General features: G+C 32.1%; 4 protein-coding genes across 4 annotated transcripts; 3 read left to right on the top strand and 1 right to left on the bottom strand.

The window, feature by feature from the left end:
* Nucleotides 1–874: 874 nt before the first annotated feature.
* LOC118060339 (expansin-like A2) lies at nt 875–3014 on the bottom strand. Its single transcript, XM_035073553.2, has 5 exons — nt 2811–3014; nt 2609–2718; nt 2342–2520; nt 1785–1917; nt 875–1374 (listed from the first exon to the last, which is right to left on the bottom strand). Exons 1-5 carry the CDS (start codon nt 2920–2922, stop codon nt 1129–1131), a joined length of 780 nt encoding a protein of 259 aa, XP_034929444.1. The 5' UTR covers nt 2923–3014; the 3' UTR covers nt 875–1128.
* Nucleotides 3015–6501: 3487 nt separating this feature from the next.
* LOC118060445 (auxin-responsive protein SAUR61) lies at nt 6502–6861 on the top strand. The gene has a single exon (XM_035073670.1). The coding sequence runs from the start codon at nt 6502–6504 to the stop codon at nt 6859–6861; it is 360 nt and encodes a 119-aa protein (XP_034929561.1).
* A 3520-nt stretch (nt 6862–10381) lies between these two features.
* LOC118060350 (auxin-responsive protein SAUR68) lies at nt 10382–10828 on the top strand. Its single transcript, XM_035073561.2, has one exon. The coding sequence runs from the start codon at nt 10382–10384 to the stop codon at nt 10826–10828; it is 447 nt and encodes a 148-aa protein (XP_034929452.1).
* Nucleotides 10829–19711: 8883 nt separating this feature from the next.
* Nucleotides 19712–22867, top strand: LOC118059807 (lysine histidine transporter-like 8). Its single transcript, XM_035072775.2, has 5 exons — nt 19712–20286; nt 20390–20526; nt 20739–21166; nt 21955–22086; nt 22215–22867. Exons 1-5 carry the CDS (start codon nt 19889–19891, stop codon nt 22701–22703), a joined length of 1584 nt encoding a protein of 527 aa, XP_034928666.1. The 5' UTR covers nt 19712–19888; the 3' UTR covers nt 22704–22867.
* The last annotated feature ends 2421 nt before the right edge of the window (nt 22868–25288 follow it).

Genomic DNA, 25288 nt, shown 5'->3' with positions numbered 1-25288 from the left:
GTTGTTGCTATGCTATACGTACTCATCTACCTCTCTCAACTTTACAGATTGATTGTTGTCTAATATATATCCCTTTGAAAGGTCAAGGACGCGCACACAGTGTTTGCCATAACAGCTGTGAACAACACAGATCATTTAACGTATCAAGTTTCAGACCCTCCCTCCTCCACCTTCAATCTTCTTCTGTCACAATAAAGCATGAAGTGTTACCCTCTTTGTGTGGACAGCGTCCCCAAGCTCTCATAAAGAAGAAGAAGAAGAAGAAGATGAAGTTTGAAATTATAGCAAATATGTTTCTTCTGTCGAGTCGAAAGAAGGAACTTTTTGATGCTGCTGGGCCAACTTGAAGTTTGTCGTGGTGATGAGTTGAAGTTACAAAATCTGGGCCTTTATTCGATCCTTTTTTTTTATTATTTGTTTACCCAATATTTCAATAGTTCACGAACTAGTCGAAATACATGGCTCCTGCATTTGAGCTGCAAGTTAATATACTTGAAATATAGTTTTGAATTTGGGCCTCTTGTTCATTATTTACAAGTCAGTAATATAGTTTTGAATTTTTTATTCTTAAGCCCATAAAAAAATTAGTCCTGCTTTGAGCTGATGATTATATATACAAGCTGGGTCTTAATTACAAACCCATGACATGCCGATAACTGGCTTTTATTCTATTATATCCCAAAAGCCCATCTGACCACAAAAAAAATTGCTTGACGACGAGGTGTTAAAGTGAAAAATATTATCTAATTTTATATCTTTTTGGCCCTCTTAACCAATTGCATGTACTTTTTTTGCTTTTAATTATGATCCAGCATTTTATTAATAATCTTAAAATGGCCTTTACCCCCTTCAACAACCATGCATTGCCCCACCATTTGACAGAGCGAGGGACAGCATTTATTTACTGGGGTAGAAAAAGAAATATGTTAAACACAAGCAAGGGCATGCCCTACTCACAAGGCAAGAAAAAAAAGAAGAAAAAAGAACATTGAAGCGTAGTGGCTAATACTATAATATATAGTGCTAACTTTATACTATTCTACTACATTATTTAGTTATGTCGTGTAGAATTATATCAGATCAAACTCTATGCGTAGAGATATTCACAGTAGTGGGAAGGCAAGACCTTCATTTCCAAATCCCACCATCACATGGAGAGCAACCCTCTTGTGCAATATCAGTGATCTGAACGCCGGAATCGTATGTCATCCCGGGCTTCCAATCTTCAGGCAGGACATTCCGAGCCCAAATCCATTTCCCATCATATCCAGATGTTATCACGAATCTGAATTGAAGAGCCCCTGATGGAACTCTGTCCGAGTCCCACACTGCCCCATAGTTCCGGCTCATGAAACCCCAATTCGAAGAACCAACCTATGAAAATTTGGCAAAACCATCCAAAAGTCAGCATAAGTTTAAATGGTGTTCGGGAGTGGTTGTTGTTTTTTAAAGTGTTTTATTTATTTGAAAATGTATTAAAATAAAATATTTTTTTTAAAAAAATTATTTTCGATATCAACACATTAAAATAATTTGAAAAACACCAAAAAATATTAATTTAAAATGCAAAAATAAACTGGGATTGGCATGTATAAACATGGTTTGGGAACGTGTCCCAAGCAATATTTCACAAAAAATTATTTATTTTTATTTTATAAATCATTTTGATGTACTGATGTTAAAAAATAAAAAATTATTTTACTATATTTTAAAATAAAAAATATTTTAAAAAATAATCGTTATCAAAATTCTAAATGTCACTTAATATATTAGTTAAAGCTAACCTTAGCAAAGTCAATGGCTACCACTTCTGTCTGACCACCTTGATACAACAATTTAATGGCCAAGTAATTTGGGTTTTTGCTTGATTCTTCTACTCGGACAGCCATATTCTGGTTTTTGTATTCACAAGGTACCCTGATCAATGAAACAAAGCAGATTCAAATTAGCATAAGATCACTTTTTTTACATTTTTTTTTTGGTGTTTACATGATATTTCTTTAGCAATGGAACCCTAAAACATGGACAAAATTTTTATTAGTCATAGTCATGTTACCTATGATTTTGTGGACAACCTATTTGACCGTTACTAGCATTTATTGTCCTGGTTCTCTGTCCCAAGAAACCAGACCAACTTTACTGTATAAAATTATATGAAATTTGTCCATGCCAAATTGATTTCTTCATGTGGTTGGTGCAACCAAACCATTACTGGAAGAAACAACTAGGAAATAAAACATCATGCTGCTTAATTAAAAAAAATGATCATTAACTTAACCAGAGAGATTAATAATAATCATGATAATTAAGATAAAATAAATCCTTGAATTCATGGTCTCACCTTTTATATTCCACTTCCACAATCCCTTGTTTCAAGATGTTCCGACCCGAATCCTTGTTGGCCATGGCCATGAAGGCTCTGCTGCTAAGAACAAAGTCTGTCTGGTTATTGCGATTGAGATCAGTCACAATCACTCTAGTCCCTTCTCTACTGCATAAAGTTGTGTCTTTGCATCTTATCTGCGAGTAATTGCAATATAACATGATCAATGAACTGAAAATCCGACAAGAGGTAAAGCAGACAAGTAGGGTGGTCTCCGGTGCTGACCTGAAAACAAGCACCGCATCCAGATCCATCTTTATAAAGGGAAGAAACAGCAGCTGCGAGGTGTCCGCTGTTAAATCCTGTCGCCATGGAACCATATCCACAAGCACCAGCTGCACCAAAACAAAAACATATTGCCACTTAAAAATCTCATTAAACTATGAAAAAAAAATTAAAATTGAAAAAGAAATCACGACTCCCTTACATGAGAGTGCTGAGGCTCTGGAGAAATATGCGACCTTAGATTGGTGGACGCATCGATCACAAGCAGTAGCATAGGAGATAGCCAGGAAAAGAAAGCAAAGAAAGAGAGCCATTTTGTTCTTCAAGATGTCAGAAGAGAAATTAAGCAATGGAGGCTAGTGAACGTATAAAAACACACAGGATTGATATTTGATGACATGAGAGGAAGTAATAAAAGAGGTATTTATAGGGCAGCATGGCTGCGGTGTGGACTCCAGGTCAGCATTAGAGCTATAAAAAAGGTAGAATATCTTGATGAAGTTTATTATTTTATATGTATAAAATAAAAAATATGCTCAGAAGTGGAGGTTTTACATAGGAAAGAGAGCGGTACAAGACGCGGCTAGACACTAGAGATGATGGGGTCAAGCACCGACTATTTGTCTATGCACTTACAGCTTTGGAGCGAGAAAACGAGACTATGATTATGTAAGAGAATGGTGGATTTTGTTGGTGAGGGAAGGTTGCTTTTTGCACACTTGAGGAGAAGTTTCTTTCTTGATTCCATTCCCTACACAATCACACTTTTGATGCTTTGGGAGAGAGGTTCCCTGGACGTTTTTTTTTTTTTTTTTTTAAATTTCCAAAGAATACTGAAGTCTTGAGATGTCTTAGATTTTGCGCTACGTTTGCCAATCTTCAATGAAAAGGTAAAAAACAATTCTTTGGTGAAAATTTAAACAAGACAGAGAGATAGAAGAAATTAAAACTGCAGAGAATAATAGAGAATACAAAAATGCAACTTATAAGGGATATTTGATTACATTTAATTACTTAATATCTTTTTTTACATTTAAATAGCTGAAAAACAAATTGAAATGCAAATTAATATCTGAAATTCAAGCTATCATTTGCTATTAGTTGTTAACAAACAAACAACTCCTAAAAACTAGGACAACTTTATTTGCGAGAAACAAAATACCCGAAGCTAATAAAATAAAAAATAACATAGACTTATAGCAATTTTGAAGCAATTCTCAACACTCATCCTTGCTTTAGGAATAACAAATTCTAATTTTCTGCCTTAGAAGCTTAAGCTTGCTTACTAGAAGTGGTTTTATAAATAAACTTGCCAGCTGATCTTTAGATTTGCAATAAACTAATGTCACTTATCTATTTTTCTGCACCTCAGAAGTAAAGCTTGATATTAAAATGTTTAGTTTTTCTATAAAACATTAAATTATAAGATATTACAATTGTTGCCTAATTGTCAACAAGAATCTCTATATTATCCTTTTGCTCCATATGTAGATCACCCTAAATGTTTTTTCAATCATAAAACTTGGTTTATTGTTGTCGTTACTGCAATAAATCTGTTTTGCAACAAAAAAAACAAACTTTTTGAAACAAAAAAATTCTTTTAATTTATATCAATTCATAAAATTGAGTTAATTTTAATATATAAAATTTTATATAAAATTCCATGACATTTCAAAAACCAAATGTTATTATTTTTTATATACTCTCTTAGCAAAAAGAAGCATGATTATTAAATTTGATTGGGTTACGGGTTAATTAAGTTAACTTTTGGGCTGGCAAGCCTATCTAGATATATCTCAAAACAATATCATTTTATTTGTTATTTTTAAAAATCTAAAACAATATTTTTCTAGTTTTGAAATACTTTATTTTGACAAAAAAAGAAGAAGGTGAAAAACACTCTTGAAATTGAAACCCACCATTTTATTTTTTATTAAGCTGATTCTTTAACAACTATATATATAAAGTGAAACAATAAAAGATAATATCCCTGGAGCATCAATTATATGTGTTTGTTAATAGTTAAATATTTCCATAACAATTATATGTGTTTTAACATTAATTTTGCCATTTGACGAGCCTTGTTAAAGGTGCTTACGCGTATGTCCCAGAAATGAAAGAAAAGAACATTTTGGAGGATAAAAGTTTGGTGAAGATGATCAATGCTTATTCAAGAGTGGCAGGACAAGAACAAGTGCGCTTACACTAGTCCCCTTTGTCAAGCAAGAATATTGCCAAAATCGAACAGCTGTGGGTTGCTGTGGTTGGTCTGATATTTACAGAGCCTGCTGTTTCTTTACCCTCATCAATAACTCTTATCTCTCCCTATATCGTACGATAATCATGGGGATAAGATATGAAAGAAACGATCATTCACGGGCAATATTATTAGTTATATAATGCAAAATATCCATAGTTGGGCATGCTTGGAAGTGGAATTCAGAGTGATTTTATACAAAAGCTCTTAGGGTTGTATGCCTTTGCAATTGCTGAGTCATTTCATATGTCAAGATCCACATTTTGCTGGGATAGATTTTTTCACGAGGTCCAATTTCTTTAATGTGATAGAAACAAGCAATCGGGACATTAGATTTGATAAAAGACAATGGGTTCTTTATGGATCCACTGCCTACCAATTCCTCTGACTTTTTGCCTAGGTTCTCTTTTCCTCCTAAAGTCAAGGTTCCTTTGTGTTCCAACTGTCATCCTCAAAAAGACTTGATGCTTGGGACATTTGTCATCCATTGGGTCACTTTTTTTTGGGATTCCTAGTGTACACCACTAAAATCAGGCATCATTAATTCAAGGCAACCGGATCCAGCTGCCTTGCCCTGGTCATGGATGCTGTACTTTTTGGGTTTTAGGAGGTTGTTCCTGGTCTTTGGCAAACCGACCATCCATGACCATCTAAGATTTAATGGATGTTTGATAATATGATAGTAATTATTTTTTAAATAATTTTTTATGTTAAATTATATATTAATAATATTTTTTTTTATTTTTTAAAAATTATTTTTGATATTAGTACATCAAAACAATTCAAAACATATAAACCATATTAAATTTTAGCAAAATAAAAAAAAAATAAATGTTATGGAAATGCGGTTTCAACCCGTTCCCAGACACTTCCTTTAAAAAAAAAAAATAATCAAACTAAAACACCCAAATGGACCATGGAGGCTAATGCACAGGATTTGATTTTCAAGATTGTAATACTTACGGATAGGCAAGAAATTACATGGGCCAACTTGAGCTGTTGGGAACTCCACAAAAACAAACAGGCATGCAAAAAACCCACCTGGAATCCTGTTCTATCTCTTATTCTAATTTTCTTTCAAACCATGATCTAAGAACCCGTTCCTATGTTCTAATTGGCAAGGAAGTGGGCACAGACTCAAAATGGATGCTAATAAGAATGGCTCCTGAAGATAGCATTATGATACTAATTATACGCCAACGTTTTGACATTAATCTTTCAGTTCTGAAATTTGTTTGGACTCCAGAATGGTTGCGGTTTTTGTATTTTGGCATGTAGGGTTTGGGCGGATAGAAAAAGATAATCATAAGCACAGAGAGAATTTAATGAATTATTTTTGTTTTCTTTATGGTTAGAGGCCAGATTCCAAACCTTGAAAACCTTCGTGTTACTGTCTTTGGTTTGAATATGTTCAGTTAGTTTTTGCCCACATGATGATGAGGCTCTGCCAAATTACATATTTTGGTAGATTATCTGCTTGAATAAATTTTTTGACATCCTTCATGAATATTCCAACATATTCATATTTTTTTACATAGAATTCACAGAAAAGGAATCCTATGCAGAAAGGGAGGAGTGCCTTAAGTAATCTTGTGCATATAGAAGTTATCAAGTTGTGAGTCCTGAGTAATCCACCATGATTAGTCTGAAAAGGGTCATCAGAAATGCCAGGAGGTGGCAGAAGATAGATGCAGTAAGGATTAAAAGAATTTCTTATTCAAGAATCACTGGCAAGATGGAAGTGGATGATAACACTCCATCATTTGTTGCTGAAAAAGGGCATTATAAGCGTTTTGCGATACCATTAGCGTATCTGGGCAACAAAATCTTTCTCGAGCTCTTCAAGATGTCTGAAGAAGAGTTTGGAGTATCAAGTGATAGGCCTATCACATTGCCATGTGATTCTGAATACATGAACTACATTTTGTCACTCATCAAACGAGGGGAAGCCAAAGATTTTGAGAAAGTTCTGACCAATTCCATTACCACTAGATAGTACTGCTCAATATCTGCTTCATCAGATTATGAACATTCTTGTAAGACATGCTCATCTTCGAAACTTTGCCCCAACTCCTTGAGCCTCAAAGACAAGAACAAAAAAGAAAAGGTTAGGCATAAGATCAAGCAAGGTTTTATTGTAAAAATGTATGATCAATTGTAAATTTCTGGACAAGGTATTTAATTATTCTTCAAAAGGCACAATTCTCGTCAAGTAGGAACCTGTGGCTCCTACTTGATAGACAATTGATGGACATGTTGGGCCAATAGTCCTTATTTTTCAAAGCATAGAATTGCAACTCTCACCAAACCACAAGGAATGGATTCACATGCCCATGTAGGCTTATCAATGTATCTGAATTCTTATGGATCACAAATTTTCGATTGGGCTAGATCAAGAGACACAAAAGTTGGACCTTTTACTTGACTGAAAACATACAAGTATGCATACTTCCATGCTCCAACATGGGCAAACATGTCCACCCCACAAAACCAAACTCTCACATGGTTTTGCTTTGCATGTATCCAGGTGTGTTGAAGGTGTCGGCAATGGAATTGGCTGTGTGTATATATAATCAACTCACTTCCATTTCCTTCCATCCAACAGAAGAGTAGCATTTCAATATTCTAAGGTCTAAATAACTCCTTTTCTTAGTTTATTCGGCCGCAAGATGATCAGTGCTAAGAAGCTCGTCAAATTGGCAAGGAAATGGAGGAAACTGGCTGTTATTAGGGGAAAAAAGGATCACCTTGCCACAAACAATTAGCAGTTTAGATTCAGACGACTGCAACACATCATCGACAGTAGAGAAAGGTCACTTTGTCGTGTACACCACTGACGAAAAATGCTTTGTGATCCCCTTGGATTACCTTAACAATGAAATTCTTAGAGAGAGGTATTCAGTCTAGCAGAAGAAGAACTTGGATTAACAAGCAACGGACCTCTCATATTGCCATGTGATGTAGAGAAAGCATTGCTGATGACCATATTCAGCAGTCGATGCTCATCGTATGATCTCTGTATTTTCATCAAGATGTTAGAAATCAACAGTTGCCAATTTTTTATCTTCTGAAACACATTACAAAGTTAATAAACACATTGATACATTGACGAGATTCAAGAATTTTTGTCATGTTTTACTGATTTTTCATACAACAACTCTTTGGTATCCCGGCCCCTAGATCCATCTCAGTTAAAACTAAAATCCATACCTATCCTGATCAAGTACCTCAACAAAAATTGTAAGGAGGGAGCCACTAAATGTATCTTTTTAAGTCTGAATCATGGCAATGATTCAAGTATCTGACATTAAACTTTTACTTTATGTAGACTTCAATTCAATTTCTAGCTTCTCTCATTTATCAAACCAGTAGCTTCTGTTTAAATCCAAAACATGTTACTTCCTGTATAAGAAGCTACATCAGTGACAGGTGATTTCTAGCTATATAGACTCAAATCGTTTCTAAATTGTTCTTCTTTTTTTAAGAGTATACAATATTGTTATTGGCATTCTCAATTAGAAGTTTTAACCCCAAAAATGTGTTCTTAAAGGTGCATATGAGCTGGTATTGATGAATCTATACTAATTAATGGTCACACATAAAAGGCAATTTCAACTATATCTTCTTAAGATGCAGAAAGTTTCGAACAAAATCATGGACTTTTGGTTTTATGATGACTATAATTTGTGAAGCAGTGACGATCGTTTTTGTTAGCTGGATTATTTAGACTACCAGTAGGTGGATCAACAAACAGAAAACATGGTGCACAGCAAGAAGATAGGTACAAATAACACATAATATCCATGGCCAAGCGTACAGTATGGATGACTTTATGCCTTTGGGACAAATTTGACCACCAGTCACTCTGCTTCTTTAGACTGCTTTTTAGCTATGGGGAACAAAGCATTGTCAATTCCGTTGCGGTTGTTATTCTGTTTTTTCAATTGGAAAGATATGTTTCCGTCTCAAGCTTTTTGACATGTCATTATATATATATATATATATATATATATATATATATATATATATATATATATATATATATATTAATTCATTAAACATAATTTCAATTTAAATCCAAATATAAATTAATTTAAAATTATACAATTTAAATTTTAAACATAATTTCAATTCAAATCCAAATATAATATTATCCGGTTTATCTTGATTTTTTTATTTTGACTCGGTTTTTTTGGTTTGATTCAGTTTTTTTCTGATTTTTTTTTTGTTTAGGTTCGGTTTGATTTTTTCAGTTTTAGGCTTATAAAACCGAAATTAAACCAAACCGGTTGGTTTTTTAAAATTTTAATCAGTTTAATTAGGTTTTTTTCACAGTTCGGTTTTTTCGGTTTTTTTTTTTGTTTTCTCTGTTTAATTGGTTTTTCAGTTTTTTTACTCACCTCTAAATACGGGTTAACCTGAGTTAACTTTTTCAATTCACGACCTAGATTATGAAACCATGATAACCTCAAATAAAATAAATTAAAATATATTATGAAGCTCAATTCACAATAAATTTATTGTTGAATGTTGAAATTAAAAAAAAAATTAAATCTAAAAAAAGAACATAATAAAATGATTTAAATCTACCCAGATTAACTTATAAAATTTATGACTTGGATTATAAGATTAAGATAATTTCATAGAAAATAAACTAAAATAAATAACAAAGTTTAATTTATAATCAATCAAATGTAAAATGATGAAATTAAAAATAAAATTAATTTAAAAAAATAAATAAATAAACTTAAATAAATTAAATTAATCCGTCAAACGATACTGAAATAACTTGATTAGCAGTATAAATGATACTGAAGCAACCCATGTTCTATACAGAAATTTGAAATCTTGTCAATTGTTCAAATGACACATAATATCCATGGGCAAGCGTACGGTATGGATGATTTTATGTCTTTGGGACAAATATTCTTCTCTAACCTGAATGCCTGACCACCAGTCACTTTGGTTCTTTAGACAGCTTTTTAGCTTCCTTGTTACTAATCCATCTCCCCACAACGCAATCTGATCATATATGGACTGAGTCTATGAACCCATAAAAGTAGGATTGATTGAATCACATATTTCCTGTTTGCTCGTTCATCCTGACTCGGGATCAACATGCTCATATCTTGCAATGCACATGCTTATTTCTTGGATGTGATCCAGATTCAATTTTGTGGTCACAAAGTTTGATGCAAGCTAGGATCATGAGACCAAATTTGGACCTGTTTTAATGCTAAACCGTTTGACTGAACAAAAAAAAAAAAAAAACATGCATGCCTTCCATGCTCCCACATTGGCAAACAGCTCCACCTCCCAAAGAACCCCACGTAGCCCACCTCTCACATGGTTTTGCTTTGCATATCTGCCTGAACTCTTGAAAATGTTGATTATATTTTCTCTAGCTTTGTCTATAAATAATGAGCTCACTTCCATTTCCTTCCATCCATCACAAGATTAACATTTCCTTATTTCAAGATCTAAACATCTCTTTTCTTAGATTAACCACTCTCAAGATGATCAGTGCTAAGAAGCTCATCAAATTAGCAAGAAAATGGCAGAAACTGGCTGCCATTAGGCGAAAAAGGCTCACACTGCCGCAAACCATTAGCAGTCTAGACTCAGATGACCGCAGCACATCATCAACAGCAGAGAAGGGTCACTTTGTTGTGTACACTACCGATAAGAAACGCTTTGTGCTTCCCTTGAATTACCTTAACAATGAAATTGTTAGAGAGCTGTTCAATCTAGCAGAAGAAGAGTTTGGATTAACAAGCGATGGACCTATCACATTGCCGTGTGATGCTACCTTCATGGAATACGCAATCACCTTGATCCAGCAGAATGTGGCTAAAGATATAGAGAAAGCATTACTGGTCACCATAGCCAGCAACCGATGTTCATCATCTTTATATCTTCATCATGATGTTAGACATCACCAATTGTCAATTTGTAGCTTCTGAAATACATTACAATATTAGCATACACATCGATACATTAATGAAATTCAACATCTTTTGTCATGTATGGTTGTTCTTTCTTGGACAATGGAATTCATCATATCTCAGAATTGTTGAGATTCTACAATAAATTAATCTGGATCCCTCGTTTTGACAACCCCAAGATACATCCTAGTTAAAATAAAACCCATTTTATGCTCTGGTTGAGTAATTACTAAATACAGTCCACAAAATTGCGTTGTTAGTTCACTTAATCACTTGAGAAATTTCACTAAATAACAAAAAAAACTAAAAGGATTGGTGAATCCATTGTACATCAAGAGACAACTTTCTATTCATTGGAACAGTGCAAAGCGCTTCTTGGCTGGATTTTTATACCTCATGCTTGGCTCTTTTTAGCTGGTTTTTCCCCCTTCTATTCAGCTTACTTTGGTGGGCTTAGGTTAGGAGCATGCCTTTTTTTTTTTTTTTTATCTTGGGTTAATGTCCCTTCATTCGGCCTGGGGCATTATGTTTTTTTGTTTGGGTTTTTCATTTACTGGGCCTGGGTTTGGGCTGCTAGCTATTGGGTTAAGCTCATCTTCTCTGTTTCTGTGATTTGCTCTCTCTCTCTCTCTCTCTCTCTCTCTCTCTCCCGGTTTTCCCGCGCTCCTCTTCTCTTTCTCCATCAAAGCCACCAAGAACTGGGCTGTTATGGTAAGGTGATTTGCATTCGTAGGTCCTCTTCGCTTTATTGATGCATTATGCAGGATGTTTGCAGGTTATGCATGCGGGTGTTTTTGTGTCGGGAAAAGTGCTGATCCAACGTGAGGCTGGCTGGATTTGGATTTGGATTTGGTTTGGGTTGCCCATTCCATCTTCTCTGTTTGGGAGGTGTATGTGCATGGTTTTCATGTAGTTAGGTTTGGTGATGCCTGATTTTCAGCTTGGTTTGGTTTGCTTCCTTGCCATGCCATGTAAATTCAATTTAGGATGATTAGCATGTTAGCTATGGCAATCATGCCTCCTAACCTAATTCGTGTCTTTCCTATCATGGGTAATTAAGAGTCATTACCCATTTCAGCACTTCCCTATATAGCTATTAAACCTGGCCTGCCCTGCCCGACTCTATATATCCAGGTTATGGATCGGTGGGTTGATTTAAATTAATTTTCTAAAGTCAAAATGATCTCATTTAGAATTTTGTTTAAAAAATCAACCTAGTTTTTGTGTGTATCCTGAATTAACCAGATGGGTTGACTTTTTTTGACATCCAGTCTGGGCTCTAATCTGGATGAAGGACGAGTTGATTTATCAGGTTTAATAATAGTGCTTCCCTTTTCACAACAGTAGCGAGTAACATGTAGTTTTTTTTTTCAAAAAATCCAAAAAAATAAAAAGTTACTTCCTGTCCAATCTCAATCTTGGCACTCACAAATCGTCACGTTCACATGGGAAGGGTAACATCAAATCTAATCTAACCTGCACTCATTTGAGACTCGGGCTGCAACTGGCTTAGAAAAAACTGTTTGACCTGTTAAATCAATTTAGAATTTGATTGATGTGAAAAAACCTAGTAGATAATTTTTTTTTAATATATATATATATATATATTTAGTTAATTATTAATCCTTTTCAAAGTTTATTATATAAATACTAAAAAAATATTTTATTTTTCAATATGAGATTTGTAAGATTTAAAACCTTTTAGTATATATATTCTATATTCACAAGAAAAAAAATTTATATTTTTTTTAATATGAGATAAAAAAAATATTTTAAATTTCATTATTTACAATATGTATAGCTTATATTCATATGGATTATTTTTTAATTTTTTCATCTGAAATATTAAAATTTCAAATATTATTTTAAATTTTTTTAGGTTAATCTAGATTAATCCATGTAATTTAGGACCTGGTTTTTTAACCAGGTCAACCCCGGTATGCATTGATAACTATGCAATTTAGTCTATTCATACCTTAACAGTAGCAGATATGGGCCATTTTGTCGTCTACACAGCTGATCAAAGACGTTTCATGTTGCACTTGAGGTCTTGGCCCAGCGGTTGAAGGGACTTGTTCCCTTCCTCTGCATCATGGGTTCAAACCTCACCGTGCATGCCTGTCACCCCCGCGGTGCTTTACATGCTCACTAGGTTTGCAGGATGTTCAGTGAACCGTGGGATTAGTCGTGGTGCGTGTAAGCTGACCCGGACACCCACGTAAATAAATAAAAAAAAAGAAAAAAAAAAGACGTTTCATGTTCCTATTTCATACTTTAAACAGCAACATTGTTAGACCGATCACATTACCATGTAATGCAGTCCTCGTGGAACATGCAGTGTCTTTGTTCCAAGGATAGTCGATAAAGAAATGGAAAAGACAGTGGCTATGTCAATGATTAGTAGTAGATCATTTTCATTGTGTTCTTGTCCCGGTAAAGGACAAACTAGCCAGCAGTCTTTGGTATGTAGAGTGTCTGTGATACTGCCGTCATTATTGTTTTTGTGATTTGAAAAAAAAAAATATTTTTAATTAAGGTTGGGTTGTAAAAGTAGATGTTTAGTTAAAACTATGGTTAAAAATAAAATTAAATAAAAAATAATTTAACGTATTTGGTTAAAAATACTTTTGAAATTGAAGTTATAAAATAATTTTAAAAAATATATATTAATATTGATGATTTTTAATTTAAATATTATAGATTTTATTATTGCTATTACATCATGAAATAAATAATACTTTATATAAAATATTTTTTATTATTCCATGAAACTATTTACAATTCTATTACGTACGAAATACATCCGACAAGAACTACAGTTTTCATAATTTTTTAAGCATGTAATAAAATTAGATAAAATATTATTAGGTATAAAATTGATATTACAGTGCGAGTGAATTTAATTCACTCTATACTAGTTTTTTGAGAAAAAAAAAATATTATTCACATCACAGTACAAGTGAATTTAATTCACTCTAGACTAGTTTTTTTATAAAAAAAAAATGTTAAAAATTAACACACTAAAGAAAAAAAAAACTAAAACTGTTTATGTGAACACAACAAGTGAATTGCGTCATTTATTGTTTTTAAGTGAACAGTGTATCAATGTACACTGTTCATGCAAATTGCACTGTTCATTGAACAGTGCAATTAGTATAAACAGTGCAAAAAAAACAAGAATTTCTTGCTTTTCTTTAACTGCGTTTCTAACGCAAAAAACATGTGGGATCCATGAACAATAAATTACTTTTTTTTCATTACTAAATGACTGCAAGCTACATTGTAATTAAAACACAACTACAGCCGTATAAATAAACAGCCTCGTAATTTCTGAAATTGTCACTAATTTTGTAATTGACCGGCACCCCATTTTATAATAGTGAATAAACTTCAAAAAATTCAATCATTTTATTATTATTATTGATTATTAATCAATCATTTTCTCTAACAGAATGAAAGAACCAATAAATAATATAAAAATCACTTAAATTAGATCCCAAGGCTTCTTCAGACCCATTCAAATGGAATAATCCTTTGAGAAACCAAATAATGCTTTTGCTTTCAAGTTCCATTGTCTGGTACTACAAAAATAAACCATATCAAAAGCTCTAATTATCTAGCTAGTTCCAAATTAATGATCTTAAGAGCATAATTAGTAATCCACTAGTCTATTTGCTTGTGCTGTGTGCAGGAGCAAGAACATTTTAAAGTGCAAAAAGTCCAAGTATTGGTGGCGTGTCTTATAAAAAAGAGATAGATTTTAATGGTGAATTAAATAATTTTTTGATTTAATATTAAGATAGAAAAATATTAATCCACTTGATTAACTTGGACTAGCCTATGAAACTCGTGGAAATAATAGTAAAAAAAATATAATTTGAAAAGCTCATTTTTAAATTTAATTCAATGTTAAATGATAGCTGTAAACCTGCACCGACCATTTCCTAACAAATATTATATCCACTTGCATCTTATGCATGAAAACTAATCTTAATCTCATCATTAGTAAATATTTTTTCCTTAGACAACTTATAGAAATCTATATAATCAATTGTTGTTTTCTTGTATATGCCTACTTTGAATCTGAAGCTGGAGAATCAGGTCCAAGCCTCCGCATACAAGTTGGTAATGTTTTTTTGAAGGTTTTGGTATCATGTAGCTAAGGCCATAAATTCCAAAGTCACTCTCTAAAAGTACAGTATTTCTACAACCTGCTAAAAATAGCACACCATAGTTCATTCTCTCGTTAATATATAACTATAGTCCACTTATCAATCAATTAATCTTAATTCGTCAAATCAATTACTTATTATTTGGAGTATGAATGCGGTTATTTTTCAAAATGTTTTTCATTTAGAAATATATCAAAATAATATATATTAAAAATTATTTTTGAAATCAGTCATTAAAATGATTTAAAAAACGCTAAAAAATTTTAATTTTAAATTATAAAAAATTAAAATTAATCCAGGCTAGCGGCCAGCCGACAACATAGAATTTTTTTTTTTTCATGTATAAATTTTTTTCATGGACCATTAAACATCTATAAATCATGCAACATTATTATATTTTATCATGAATTACTAATTAGTTAGAGATTTTAACTAACAGAAATTAATGTGTAAATCATTCTTTATCTTTATGCAATTCTCCAGACAAATTCTTTTCATCCTAACAAACAAGATAAAATAATAATTAAGATTTATGATGAGTCATTATTTTTTATGCTTTGTTAAAAAGTCTAAACCCATAAAAAGATGATAACTCAAGCGAACATCTTATCAAACCCAATATACTCGAGTTCAATCATGTGTTAAGCTTAAATCAATGTGAGTCTGGTAAGGTGGTAGACCTAATATACTTGGATTTGATTATGCATTAAGCTCAAGTGAATGTGAATTTGACGAGTTGTCAGGTCTAATATATTTGGGATTAGCCACATGCTAAGCCCAAGTGAACATGGATCAGACAAGTTACCAGACCTAATATATTTGGGTTCAATCACATGTTAAGCCTAAATAAACATGAATCTAGTGAGTTATCATACCCAATATATTTTGGTTTTGCCGTATAGTGAGTTCAAGTGAACATTATTCTGACAAGTTTTCAAATCTAATGTAATTAATTTACCAGGCCAAATGAAGATAATCTCACTTAAACTTGTATAAATGAGGTTAGAAATCTTTACCATTCATCAAAATAAGCTTCAAAATGCTCTTAGTCGAATTTTTCCAACCGTTCTTCTTCTCCCCCCAAGCTGCCATGAAATCCCTCCCTGTTGCTCACTCTCTTTTTCTTTTTTCACTTGCTTCCTTAGTGTAGTGTTTACATGTTTTGATCATTTACCCACACTTGTAACATGGAGAGATCAAACTCCTTAATTTACGATTTCTCTTAAGAAAAGAAAGAAAGAAAGAAAGAATGGAGAAAAAAGAGAATTAGAAGCCACAAGATGTTCTCCCTCTGGTCTGCACATCAGGTTTTTCAAAGAAAAGGAAAGAGTTTTTGGCTAAATTTCCAATTTTACCTTACTTATTGTCCGTATGTTATTTTACTCGAACTATAGTACTATTGTGAAACTTTTCCAAACTTTGATTTGCCTGAAATTTTAACCTAAAATAGAAAGATATGCCAGTAGATTACTCGCAACATTTCCGCCTTATCCAACAATCACATTGAAAATTATACATGATAGTGTAAAACTGGACAACAAGTAATTTTTAACGCAAAAACTATGAATTTTTGAACTGTTTTACCTACTTAAATCATCCATATTTTTAACTAATTTATTAGGAACTTCCATCCCTATTTATAATATAATTTCCCCTAAATTTCACCTCTTTTCAGTTTAAAAACTGCACGATTGCGCGTGGGGCTTATATCAGCGGTCAAGGTCATTCACGTGTAAAACAATACATTAATTTATTTGAAAATTCCAAAATAATTTTCTAAATATTTTCAACCCAAATTTATATAAAAAAATCTCCATATTTATCATTACTTTATAAATTTTTAGGTTACTGGTTTACATTATATCATTTTATGTTTGTCAGGTCATATTTTCCATATCCTAATACTTGTTTAAACCAAATTTTGATTGAGTGAAATCAAAATTCATTAAAATTTATCTCATAACTCTTCTTTTCTGATAAATAACTTTTATTTAATTTTTATTTGCATTCTATACTTTTTTATTTTTTTGGTTATTTCTCGTATTTCTATTTTTAAAATTAACACAAACATTTTTTTTTCACATTTCCAAATCTATCATCATCCCCATCTAAATAGTCGATTCACTTATATAACATAATATTTACTTCACTATCCTTATAGATTTTACCCGGGTTTACAATATCCATCATCTATTCATATTTTTTTATCTAAAGTTTACATTACTCATTGAAACCTTACTTCCTATGGCTCTACTTTTATGTGATGTTTTACACAATATAATTAGGTTTGATTATGTGTTGAGCCCAAATAAACATGGTCTAGCAAATCACTAGATCTATTATATTTATATAGGTTTGATAAGTTGTCAAATCCAATACACATACTTGGGTTAGACCACGTATTAAGCCTAAGTCAACATGGATCTAATAAGGTGCTGGACCTAATGTACTTGGATTCGGCTACGTGCTGAGCTAAAGTGAATGTGAGTTTGACATGTTGTCAAACTCAATATACTTAAGTTTAGCAATGTATTGATTCCAAGTCAATGTGGGTTTGACAAGGTGTGAAACCCAACATGCTTGTTAAGAGTAACCATCTATTAACATTTATAGGTGTATAAAAGGTTTTTCAAATACCTATTATATTATCATCTCGTTAATTATCTGTAAATTATATTTGTCTCTCATTAATAACGTATAAGAGATTTTATCTCTCATTAATAAAGTGTGAGAGATTATTATCCCTCATTCATGCTATTAGGAGAAAATAATTCTCCAACTCCTCCACTCTACCAAAACAATAAAATTTAAGAATTATAAATATCTCGTGAATCATCCAGGTAAAGAGTTCATAATTTCTACTCTTCAAGCATTCATGTCTTAATTCTTAAAGTATTTATTATACTAAAACAAGAACAAACATTCTTGCTTTTGAAATTTAAAGCTTTTTTTTTATTTATTACAATTATTTATCTAAAAATCACTGGTTTTATTAATGAATGATCCCTAAACTCCAAAAAAAAGACTAATTTATAAATAACTGAACTTCTATCATCAATCATATATTTTTTAGGCTATAAACAAAAAAAAAATATTGATATAAATATAAAATTAACTATTATCTAAACATCAAATAATCTTATTTAAAACGTATCAAATTCTATAAAATCATCAATTTGCCTCTTGCATGTATGTACAAGCAGATATTAAATGAATTGGTTAACTACCTATTAATAATCAGAACTGTCACGTGTCTTTTCATCCACCGTCAAACGATTCCAAGCAATTATTCTCCCCAGTTTAAAATGTTTCGTTAACGTTATATATAATTTAATTTAATTTCTGGTCTGATCCAAAGTGCATGAGATGATTTAAAGTACAGGACAGAAAATTCAAACGTTTCGGTTGACTTTGCAGATTTAATTATTAAAATTGTTGACATCAGATATTACGAAATTCTATTCTTCTAATCATCTAACATAATTTATTACCTCAAGTCTGAAAAAAGATTTTGCTGAACCCAATTTACATTAATCTACCTTGTGTGAACGATTTACAAAAATATTAAAAGTTGAAAATGTTCCCTAGAAGCTCCTTTTTCCCTTTATAAATAATTCACAATGCAGCAATAATGAGACTCAAACCCAAATTTTATCTGCACTAAAAAAAGACATAACAAAAAGAAACTGTAGGCGGTTTGAAAATGTCATCAAAGTTATTTTTATAATATTTTTTTTGTTAGAAAATATATTAAAATAATATTTTTTTTATTTTAAAATTTTTATTAGTATCAGTATATTAAAATAATCTATAAAAAATTAAAACAAACTAAAAAATAATTTTTTTTCAGAATAGCAGGTCGATTGCACTCCCAAATGTATTGTTGACAGTAGCATGAGAACAATCCAGGTGGTTTCATATCTATTTTCAGCAGCAGACTTCATTGAAATACAACCATATAAATCCTTCATTAATTAGTTTTTTACCCCTGTTTATTTTATCTTTCATGTAGATCAGTAATTTTATGATGTTTGACTAAAACCGCACACTCGGACCATTTTTCTCTTGTTCAAATATATATATTTTTTTTTCTTTAGCTAGTTCCACCAATCAAACCTTACTAAAGTAATAACAATGTTAATTAGAGTAATCCAGTGATGTGAAAAGAGCCAGGAGAAAAAAATCCTAATCATATATTAATAATTTTACAATTAATAAAATTAAGCTGTGCACGATGTGGGAATCAAGAAACTTTTTAGCTGCCATAAAATTCCCATGTCGAGGAACTCTAAGCCTCTATGAGCTGTTCTGCTCGTGCTTCTCCCTCTTAATTACCTTGTAAACTCACCTTCTTGGGTAGGATTAATTAAAAAAATGGTAGGTGATCGTAGATAATTCGAATCAAGCAACTTTACTTTCACCTAAGTTCTTAATTTTGGTTTTAGAAAAGGCTTACTTTAGCTTATATTATCCAGGACTAATTCCAAGTCAAAGTCGGATAAAGATAAGGGCTTTTTTTAGTTAATGCATGGGGTATGCATCCCGTAGTGCTGACCATTTTTTTGGCAGCCGACGTATTATGACCGGCAGTCCTGAAAAGAAAGAATCAGAGAGTCACTAGTTTGACAAAGTATAGCTGGTCTACGGTTGGCTGCTAGAAATCTTTAATTTTTTCCCACGTCTTAGAAACCCTTTTAGAATATTTTGTAACCCTTTCTTTAGACTAAGAAATTCTACAAATTATCCAAGCATTGTCTCCCGTTTACACGCCCTTTAAGACCATATGAGGTTTTGGAATTTTTAATGCATAAAATAAGGAAATCAAGGTCTATATATATAGTCTAACTTCACTATTTAGTTTGTGAGCAAAGGGAGGACCAGAAGAATACTAAAAGAAAAGAAAATAATGGGTGAAGTTGTTGATGCAAACTCTACTCCTGTGACACCAAGACCAGCCTCAGTGGCACCAGCGCCACCGATATCAGCTCCTCCGTCGCAATTTCATTCACCCTCGTTGTCTAGATCACCTTTGCTCACACCAGATCATATTGTTCCAAGCAAAACCCCCAAAAACTCAACCCCAAGAAATGCAACCCCAAGAATTAGAACACCTCGCTTTATTACCCCTATAGGTAGTCCTATTAGAAGGGCTCTCAAGCTCACTAGACTAGACCCTGAAGATGCTTGGCTTCCTATCACCGAGTCCCGAAATGGAAACGCATGGTATGCAGCGTTTCATTGCCTTTGCTCAGGAATTGGTTTTCAAGCACTTGTGCTCCCTGTCGCCTTCACTGTCCTTGGCTGGTAGGTGAAAATATCGTACTTAATTCTTTGATTCAACAAGTTTTAGTTACTGAACCAATTTGGAGACTATAGCAGAGAGAGCTTAATCATTTTTCTGTTACAGGGCATGGGGGATCATAGCCTTGACTGTTGCTTTCGCATGGCAGCTTTACACCCTTTATTTACTTGTGCAACTCCATGAAAATACTGAAACTGGCGTTCGCTACAGCAGATATCTTCAAATTATGAGTGCAAATTTCGGTATGTGTTCATCTTTTTGTTGAACTATTAACAAATATAAAAAAAATGTTTTTGATTCAATAAAAGATAATTATAAATTCAACTGACCAAAATATTATTTTTCTGAAACTTAACATGCAAAAGAAAACTCACCCTGATATTGCTACAAATACAAGAATTGTGCTTATTTGACTACTAATATGTTCTAAATTATGGCTTCTTATACAATTCAGGTGAGAAGAAAGCAAAGTGGCTAGGCCTGTTCCCAATATTGTACCTATCAATAGGCACATGTGTGGCTCTAAACATAATTGGAGGATCAACATCAAAATTATTTTTCCAGACTGTATGTGGTCAATCATGCACAGTCAAAACATTAACACCAGTGGAATGGTACCTGGTGTTTGCTAGTGCTGCAGTTCTTCTGTCTCAGCTGCCAAACTTGAACTCAATAGCTGGTGTCTCCCTAATCGGATCCATCACGGCTGTTATGTACTGCACAATTATGTGGATGGTTTCTGTTAACAAGGACCGGCTGCCTGGAATTTCATACAAACCAGTTCGTGGACCAAAGGAGGTTGATAGGCTTTTTGAAGTTCTTAACGCACTTGGCATTGTTGCTTTTGCATTTAGAGGCCACAATCTTATACTTGAGATCCAGGTACCAAAATGTTTAGCTAGTTCTCAAATTTTCCTTTTTTTTTTTTGTGCCACCCTTATATATTGCTTTGTGAATCAAGCAAGGATAGTGTTTTAAGAACTGTTCTTGCATAAATAGAGGAAGCAATTCAAGCATGAGCAAGGAACTGAGTATGTTAACAACATAGGTTGAGTTTTATCAGAGTTGTTGATCTCTTATGTGTACCTTAAGGGAAAATGTTAACGATTTACTTACTTGGTCTTGATGGCTGGAAATTTGTGGAAATATAGGTAATAGTGTAAGAGATTTTTTAATTTTGAAAATATTAATGCATATTCACTAGTGCTGTGAGAGCATGTTTTAGAAGGGAATTAAAAATACTTTAATTTTGCAGATTTTTCTTGATTTACCTTTAACTTTAACCTTTTTTTCTCAATCTTCTGACCAAGGGAAATTTTTTGTTAGAGTAACTTCTTTATTTATTTATTGAAATAGTTTTGTTGAAGTCTTTATTCCATGTCAATTCTTTTTAATGTAACTTGCAAGTCTATGTAAATAATGTAGAAAAACTCCCAGCAACAATAGTTGACCTTTGACCTTTGACTTAAAATAAATTAAAACTACTATTTGATTTTCAATTATTGAGATCATGGGCATTAACATTTACCAAGGTTGTTTGTCAAATGTGACATCTAATGTACAACAGATTATTATAGCGAAGATTATAGCATGCTCTTCATTTTACTAGGATTAGAAAATAACCCTAAATTCCTAAAGCTGTTTTGGGTACAATTTGATGTTTTTTGCAGGCTACTATGCCTTCAAGTGAGAAGCACCCATCTCGTGTGCCAATGTGGAGGGGCGCCAAGGCTGCTTATACAGTTATTGCAGCATGTATATTCCCCCTTGCAATTGGAGGCTTCTGGGCATACGGTCAAAGGGTACTTTCTATAATTTTCACATTTACGTTTTTCCATATTAGTTTTGGTGTAGGTGGTTTTCTTCTTCTTCTTCTTCTTCTTCTTCTTCTTTTAAATCTAAAGAAAGCAGATCTTGTCTTGGTTTTCAGATACCAAAAAATGGTGGTTTGCAATCTGCCTTCTATGCATACCGAAGGAGTGACACCTCACAATTTATCATGGGACTCGTTAGCTTACTTATCATAGTAAACGCTCTCAGCTCTTTCCAAATCTACGCCATGCCAATGTTTGATGAGTTAGAGTCAATTTTCACTAAGAGGATGAAGAGGCCATGCCAATGGTGGCTCCGAGTGATTTTGAGGGCGTTCTTCGGGTATGGTGTCTTCTTTTTGGCCGTCGCAATCCCATCTATTGGAAGCGTAGGTGGTCTAGTCGGAGGAATATCACTGCCGGTCACATTGGCTTATCCATGCTTCATGTGGCTTAAGATGAGGAAACCGAACAAGTATAGCAAGATGTGGTACCTTAATTGGGGACTTGGAATCATTGGTTTGATTCTTAGCGTGTCTTTGATGGCTGCCGGAGTATATGTTATCAAAGAGAACGATAATAAATTCCAGTGGTTCAAGCCCAAGTAATTGAATAAATATGTAACGTTGAAAGGAGGGATTTTCATATATAAGTATTTTTTTTAATATGTAATTGTTAAATTTGTTTGCAGGAAATCAAATAAATAGCCCAAAAAAAAAAAAGATTTGCTTGTAACATAACCGTTTTGCAATACAAGATTCATTTTCTCTTTTGCCGGCCTTTCTTTACTTACTTTAACCTATCAATTTAGCCCACTAATTATCTGTATTGAGTCAAGCCTTATAGTAAAATGGGCTCGTGAGCCCTATTGAAATGAATTGCGATTACTAATTTCGACCCTTGCCATCTAAAATAAAATTGACCATCACTATTATCTTTCGAAAAACAAACTCATCATCATTTATTTCCATCATTTTGTTTATGGTTAGTACAAAATCTTTGCACCCAAAATAAGTATTTTTCAATTAAACTTCAACAATTGGCCTAAATTGCTAGGATTTTTATTGTGGATGACTAAATTTGATACGTGGGTCAACAAATGGGACTAATCAATATAAAGACGAAGCAAACATGTTTAGGAGTGGTTGCGGTCGCTTTTCAAAGTGTTTTTAACTTAAAAATGCATCAAAATAATATTTTTTAAAACAAAAATTATTTTTAATATCAGTGCATTAAAATAATATAAAAATACAAAAAAAATTAAAATATAAAATATAAAACACAAAAACAAACAGGATAGTCCTGTAGTTTCAATTTTGGCAGCCTATATTTTATAGCTATGCACCTGATATTCGGGAAAGTATATTCTAAGTATGATTTAGCTTATTGTCTGAGTTTACTTGGACATTAATTCTACTATTTATTTATGTAGTTACTAGTTACTTTCAATTGTTCATAAAAAAAATCAACTTTTTTGTAGTTTTTTTCCTTTCTATATTTTATTCATTTTAAACCTCTTAATTTGTTTGAGTTTCCTTATCTCGATTACATATACATCCGTTTGATCATGAAATAGTTGCAGCCTCCTCACAAATTAAATATTAGGTATTGCTCTCAACTATTCAAAAGAAGAAAGATTAATTGGTGACACAAGACTAATGAAAATATGCTATTATATTTTTTTTTTAAAAAAAAAAGGTCTCATGAAAGTTGAATTTGTGATTAGCAACTTGATTAAATTGTCCATTAATTCCATATTTGAAAGAATTGATACCGCGGATTTACTTTAAGGAATAATACCTTATTTAAGAATGAAGTAATTAATGCTAATTATATATATATATATATATATATATATATATATATATATGTATGTATGTATGTAAGGTTATTCCCAGGATCACCTTTCAAAGAAATTTTAATTATTAAACTTATAGAATTCATTCGTCTATTAGTTTTTTTTTTTTTTAAATGATTCTAGAAAGAATAGTATTATTCTACATTAAAAAAGATTTCGTGGAGAAAAATAAATATCCTACGCATTTCTATGGTTGTTGAGCATGACCAAAATTCTTCAATCTCTCTCGAATGATGTCGTTATTTCTGGATTTCTTTTAACTTTAGGCACAAAATAAAGCAAGGATAGGAAAAGTTCGTGACTTCTACTTTAACCATCACTATTTTTTATTTATTTTTACTATTCACTATACACATCACGACATCATTTATTCTCTATGGAGAAGTGTCATTCACATTTTAAAATGGGCCCTGTCCCTTTTTCTTTCCTTTTTTTTTTTTTTTTAATGGAAGTCAATACAGTACCACACACCTTTGTAAGGACATGTTTTATTTTTGACATTGCATCAAATATTTTTTACTCCATTATATATATTATAATCAATTATATATATAAACCTTACCATTTACTAGCGCTATGTCATGTATTGATATATTTCTAGCGTGTTTTTTATAAAATATATATATATATATATATATATATATATATATATATATATATATAAATTAATTTGATATGATTCGGTTAATTTGACAATTTCAAAAACAATATGGAAAACTAGAAAATGTAATTTGACTAAAAAGATCTTATGATGATTTTTTTTTTTAAGTATCGAGAAGATAATATATTGGATTGACTCGGGTTAACCCAAGTTGATATATAAAATTCAAGATTCAGGTCATGAAAAAAGTGATAACCTCATAAAAAATCAAATCAAAAAATATATTGAAGTTTAATTCTCTATCAATTTAATATTGAAGGATAAAATTAAAAATAACAAAAAAACAATCAACTTGTCAAATTTAAATTATAAGATCAAGATAGCCAAATAGAAAATAAATCAAAATAAATTATGAAACTTAATTCTCAATCATTCTAATATTTAAGGGCAAATTGAAAAAAAAAATCAATTAAAACAAACAAACAAAAAATCAAAGACAACTCAGTTTAACTACCAAACCATTAAATCGAGTTATTAGATTAAAATAATCTCATATAAAGCAAACCAAAATAAATTATAAAGTTTAATTTTCAATCAATGAAGGATAAAATTGAAAAAAAATCAATTAAAAAAATAACCTAAAAATACTCGAGTCAACCGAATTAACCTGCAAAACTAGTAACTCGGGTTATGAGACTAGAATAATCTTATAAAAAAATTAAAATAAATTATGA

The sequence above is a fragment of the Populus alba genome, chromosome 4 (genome assembly GCF_005239225.2).
Source record: "Populus alba chromosome 4, ASM523922v2, whole genome shotgun sequence".
In the NCBI taxonomy this organism is placed as follows: Eukaryota; Viridiplantae; Streptophyta; class Magnoliopsida; order Malpighiales; family Salicaceae; genus Populus; species Populus alba.
Note: the sequence above shows the minus strand (reverse complement) of the source record. Positions and strands in the feature narration are given on the sequence as shown.

Excerpts from the sequence above, each read along its gene's own strand:
- LOC118059807 (XM_035072775.2), top strand. The coding sequence starts at position 19,889 with ATGGGTGAAGTTGTTGATGCAAACTCTACTCCTGTGACACCAAGACCA. Across the intron at positions 20,287-20,389 it reads GCCTTCACTGTCCTTGGCTG|GGCATGGGGGATCATAGCCT; the intron begins GTAGGTGAAAAT and ends TTTCTGTTACAG. Across the intron at positions 21,167-21,954 it reads ATCTTATACTTGAGATCCAG|GCTACTATGCCTTCAAGTGA; the intron begins GTACCAAAATGT and ends TGTTTTTTGCAG.
- LOC118060350 (XM_035073561.2), top strand. The coding sequence starts at position 10,382 with ATGATCAGTGCTAAGAAGCTCATCAAATTAGCAAGAAAATGGCAGAAA.
- LOC118060339 (XM_035073553.2), bottom strand. The coding sequence starts at position 2,922 with ATGGCTCTCTTTCTTTGCTTTCTTTTCCTGGCTATCTCCTATGCTACT. Across the intron at positions 2,521-2,608 it reads GATGCGGTGCTTGTTTTCAG|ATAAGATGCAAAGACACAAC; the intron begins GTCAGCACCGGA and ends AATTACTCGCAG. Across the intron at positions 1,375-1,784 it reads TAGCCATTGACTTTGCTAAG|GTTGGTTCTTCGAATTGGGG; the intron begins GTTAGCTTTAAC and ends AAATTTTCATAG.
- LOC118060445 (XM_035073670.1), top strand. The coding sequence starts at position 6,502 with ATGATTAGTCTGAAAAGGGTCATCAGAAATGCCAGGAGGTGGCAGAAG.